Here is a 4,952-nt window from a genome sequence, read left to right on the forward strand (position 1 = left end):
TAAGATTTGTCTAAATCTAGATGGTTTAAAGAAAGCGTGGTACTTGAGTGGTCTATTCTAAATAATTACTAGAATTTCATGGAAGTATGTTTATTCTTGTCAAGGATGGATGTGCTCCCTTTGTCTTGAAGCCTAAAACCCTTTTTCCTTTTGCTGTTGTCACTCTTATTCATAAAGATGCTTATGGGTCACACTAAGTTTTCAAGGCCAACAACACAGTTCCAGATGGGCTATTTAGAGAGAAAATTCAATTCTCATGATAATGACAGTAGCAAAGACTATGAACATGAATGGCAAATGAAACTACTTAATCACTTGTGGTAACTTTACCGTCCGCGGCAAATACTACCAGGAAGTATTGGTGTCACAAGGCATTCTATTTGGTATCATTTGACAATGAAGGATCATTTTTATTGTCTGGTATCAGTATGAAGCTGGAACAAAAAAAGTAAAAAACTAAATTTGTTTTCCACCTATTACCAAAGGAAATCAAACCAGCTTCTTTGTGTAGGGTTAAAGGTTGATTTAAAGTTACTAACTGCGCCTGATTTACTATAATGCAAATTGTATGAAGCAGAAAACACAGAAATTGTTGAAGCAAAATTTTAGAAGTAAAGTCCTACCTTAATTCATGGTATACCAGAGGTCCAGAAACCATCAGTACCTGGCCTGCTGAAATAAGATTGAATATGAGACATCCCAAGCAGTTCAAGAGCATCCAATTGCTTCTGCAGGATTAAGATGGTTGCAAACAAAAACACATTAAAATTGAACATAATAATTTAAACAAAATATTTAGGCCTTTCACTCAAGATAATCACGACTAGTTGAGCTCTATCAAATGGGGTCCTTTCAGTCTGAAATACTTCGACGGGCCTACTGGAAAGCAAACTTCTGTGTCCCAGTTGAGAAAATAGATCTAATTCTTTGTCATATTATCTTTGACTCCATTTGGATTCCAAAAAATATTCTCCACAGTCCCTACAATTTAATATGGGGTAAACCAACCAAAGACCCAATAAAATAATGATAATCACTCCATGCAAAAAGTGCAGTGCACAAACATGTTAAAGCGCATAACCTGGTTAAATTCATTTAAAGAGTCCTAACATGGCCAGTTAGGAACTTAGTCACAATTGCATCAGGAAATACATATCAAGAGAATGTGACAGATATGATTTATGCTACATTGTTACTGCATTGGACAAAAGGTCACTGTTGTGATGAACACCAAATCGTGAAAAGAAATAGAGAAAATTATAAACTCTAAAATCAACCTTACAAATGAACATACGTTGATCTCTCAGATAGACTCACCAACTTGTGGGGTCCAGGACCCACTTTACATTTGACCACTTGATAGTTGAGTCTATCTTTACAAGCATATCAAACATTAATTTGTAATCATCTGTGTGTTTCTCTCTACCAGCCCTTTCTCAGAACATTGGAGGCTTTCAGGAAGTGTTTGACATCTCATCCATTAACAAGCAAACAGCTAGCTATGAAAAGAAACTCCTTCCTCATCCTCTCATAACTGAAATCAAAATTCAAGTTTTCTGAAATTCCAACGAAAAATGAAGGTAAAGTCCATTCTCTGCTATCCTTGGAGAACATTACTCTCACAATATTCTACAAGTTGATCTTTGCATGTCTTCTTGCAGTTACTAGGCTGGATGCATCGTAAGTTCCGCCAAAATAGCAGTGAACCACTAAAAGATTTTGTCATTGGTAAGACCTGCGCTACACAAACCTTTCTGTTAACATCTTCCAGTAAGTTTAAACCACCTAAATGATACCATCAAATTAGGCTATCCATGACTAATTGACACAAATCATAAGAAGATAGTTAGAAATGGCCATAAGCTAAGACTTCATATTTCAGTTTTAGATTTGCTTTTTTTACAGTTGATTATAAAGACTGTCAAGTGATGTGCACTACCTTGGAAAGAAAGCAGGGGCACGATAAAGTCTACACATAACTAATAACAGAATCACTCTAGAAACGACCTCTGTACATGCATGCCTTTATATCTTAAATATGGCCCCAAAAGAACCCAAAGCGATCATGAAACCTAAGAATCAAAATGGTGTGCACTTAATAGAAACCAATAAAAATTCATGATTAAAACAAATATCCATGTGACACTAGTGCCAATATGCAAAAGTGGACTCCCTTTTCCCGGCTAGCCTTACCATCAAACGAGTTCCTTCTACATTTTTTGTGTGTCATGGTATTCTTGTACTTGTCTTTCAGGGCAGCCATCACTTGATGATCAACAATGCTACCCAAAGTCAAACTATGGTACCAAACCCTTCAAACAAGCCCAAAAAGACCACCACCTTCGGAACTCTTTCACTGGTCTAGAAGCAGCCAGAGTAGACGATGAAGACTACGAAGAAGAATCATCGGCTGCAATGTCTGAGCTCTTCCATGGCTTTCTGGCAATTGGTACCCTTGGTACAGACCAAGTCATTGCTGACCCGTCGACACCAACATTTGCCATCTCTGTTGAGAACATAACTGAAAAAGAAACAGAGGTGACAGAGAATGATTTGAAGCTCATCAATGATGAGTTGGAAAAGGTGCTGGGAGCTGAAGTTAAAGATGATGGTTGCAATGATTCATCTGGGAGAAATAGTCATGTAAGCACTGGAAGAAGTAGTCATGTGAGCACTGGAAGAAGTAGCCATGGTAGCTGCATTACACTCAGTGGCAAGCCAATAGAAGGCCCAGAGACCAATGGGAATGGAACTACTGTCTGCCCACTCCAAGGATATCTTTTTGGGTCAGCAATTGAGTTGTCAGAAACAACAACAGTGGCAAAGAAGGAACATAGGACATCTCTTGGTGAGCTGTTTCAGAGGAGTAAAATAGCAGAGGAGAATTCTGGAGCAAAGTGCGAAAGGGATGAGAGGCGAACAGAGAAGGAAGCGGATAAGTCTGCCATAAACCTGATGAAAAAGATACTGAAGAAAAAAATGCTCCATGCTTCTTCTAGGAGCTCTACAGCAGCTGGTGGTGGACCTCTTGATTCTGCTTCAGCAGAGACAAAACTACAAAAGGTACGTTTCCTAAGCAATTTCAATTCTCCAGTAAACTTTTTCCTGAATTTGTCATGCCGGGATCAATACAAAGATATTCATGTTTCAGTTACAGTGAAGCAGAACACTATTTTGATAGCTTGTAAAAATATATCAAGAAATCATTATCCCCTGACATCGACAATCACAGGTTTGATGCCCATGATACTCATTATATGTCTATAGATTGACAAAAAGGCCATTGATCAACTACCTAACCAATAATTTCCCTTTCTCTTTACACTATTTGTTTGAATGGTTATAATGTAATTATATATGAATAAAAAAATCGCACCTCAACATGGTGACTGATTTTGAGATTCACCAGATGCATGTCAAATTGTCAATGTCCTGGTTATGAGCTTTTGGCTGAGTTCCTTTTCCTATGATGTGTGGCTTGTAGATCCTTCAAATGTTCCACAGAAAAGTTCACCCTGAAAACTCAATAGCAACTCAAAAGTCTAACAAGCCCCAAAAGACTGAAAACAAGAAGAAATTAACCCATCATGGGGACTATCACAATGGAGATCAGGTGCCCCCAGATGAAGAAATAGTGTCATATCCAAAAATGGCACTTTCAAAGGAGAGCATACGACGCTACAAGAGCCAATCCAACCCACCGCAGTTTACACTCAGCAGCAGCGATTCAAATGGGAACAGAGAGCACTGGATCAAAACAGATGCAGACTGTAAGTACAGATTTATCCTCCATCTCCAAAATCAATTATGGAACAAGAACACTATCTGGTTTTATAACTTAGTGGTTATCATTAAAAAAGCTACCTGATTTATGTTTATAGAAGTCTACCGGATTTTTCAGCAACTACCCTCATTCAGTTCTTTGTGTGCATTGTAGACCTAGTGCTGGAGCTCTAGAAGGCAAAGGTAGCAGTTCAGTGTAGTTTGTCACCCCCTGAGCAGTGAGCAGTGAGCAGTGATATCATCTTTATAAGAATCACCTTGTTGATGATGGTTGCCAAAAGCATTATGTGTTAATTAGCTTGAGTTAAACAATTAAATAAAAAGAGGCACTCCTCTTATAAGCCCATCTATGAGTGATCAATTTTAAATGTAAGGTACATCTGTTTCAGTAAGTAATCATAATTTGGCCATAATGGCATTGTAACCATAAATTTGAAATGTATCTTAGAAACACCTAAATCCTTCTTGAGTTGCAGGAAAATATTTTCCCAGGCAAACGAATCATCAAAGAGGATTAGGATCCTCTAGAGTTCCTAAGATAATTATACTATTACGTTATAAAAATCTTGTCCATCCAGCGTGAAATTAGTAGATTGAATTTAGCCACATACTCAACATTTAAACAAATATTGATTAGCATTGTTTTGTTATCTGTTTAGATTATTGATAATGTGGCAAAACCGAATCCACTTGTATCACCATTGATGGATAGGATTTTAAGAACTCCAAAGTAGAGTTACCTAAGAACTTTAGAAGTTAATCCCATAAAAAAAAGGCCATTGAAACAATCTGCCTTATGTAGTATAACTTATACATAATAATTTCCCTTAGAGCATTCACATTTAGTTTCTATAAAAAATTTCATTTTACTATCTCAAAAACTACTTTATCATATATATCATATTATTTTACAATACACCCATCATCTTAACTTTTATTTTTCTATATAATACATTAAAATAATATATATATCTAATAAAATATATATAACCCAAAAGTAATTCAAAAAAAAGGGGGAAAAGTGACTCCAAGAAAGAGAGAGAAGAAATTAATAAAATATAGAGTTCAAGTTTTACAAATTTTTACATTACCGTAAGACAACAGTAGCAATAGTGTAGCACTATTGCAAAAGTTTTTGCAATTAGTAATATGGATAAAGCATGTCTTTT

General features: G+C 36.4%; 1 protein-coding gene across 1 annotated transcript; it reads left to right on the forward strand.

Annotated features, from left to right (window-relative positions):
- The first annotated feature begins 1,406 nt into the window (after positions 1–1,406).
- LOC142627648 (protein LAZY 1-like) lies at positions 1,407–4,264 on the forward strand. The gene is made up of 5 exons (XM_075801527.1): positions 1,407–1,580; positions 1,662–1,728; positions 2,255–3,063; positions 3,485–3,770; positions 3,938–4,264. Exons 1-5 carry the CDS (start codon positions 1,575–1,577, stop codon positions 3,955–3,957), a joined length of 1,188 nt encoding a protein of 395 aa, XP_075657642.1. The 5' UTR covers positions 1,407–1,574; the 3' UTR covers positions 3,958–4,264.
- The last annotated feature ends 688 nt before the right edge of the window (positions 4,265–4,952 follow it).

The sequence above is a fragment of the Castanea sativa genome, chromosome 3 (assembly GCF_040712315.1).
Source record: "Castanea sativa cultivar Marrone di Chiusa Pesio chromosome 3, ASM4071231v1".
Lineage (NCBI taxonomy): Eukaryota > Viridiplantae > Streptophyta > Magnoliopsida > Fagales > Fagaceae > Castanea > Castanea sativa.

Excerpts from the sequence above, each read along its gene's own strand:
- LOC142627648 (XM_075801527.1), top strand. Across the intron at positions 3,064-3,484 it reads CAGAGACAAAACTACAAAAG|ATCCTTCAAATGTTCCACAG; the intron begins GTACGTTTCCTA and ends TGTGGCTTGTAG. Across the intron at positions 3,771-3,937 it reads GATCAAAACAGATGCAGACT|ACCTAGTGCTGGAGCTCTAG; the intron begins GTAAGTACAGAT and ends TGTGCATTGTAG.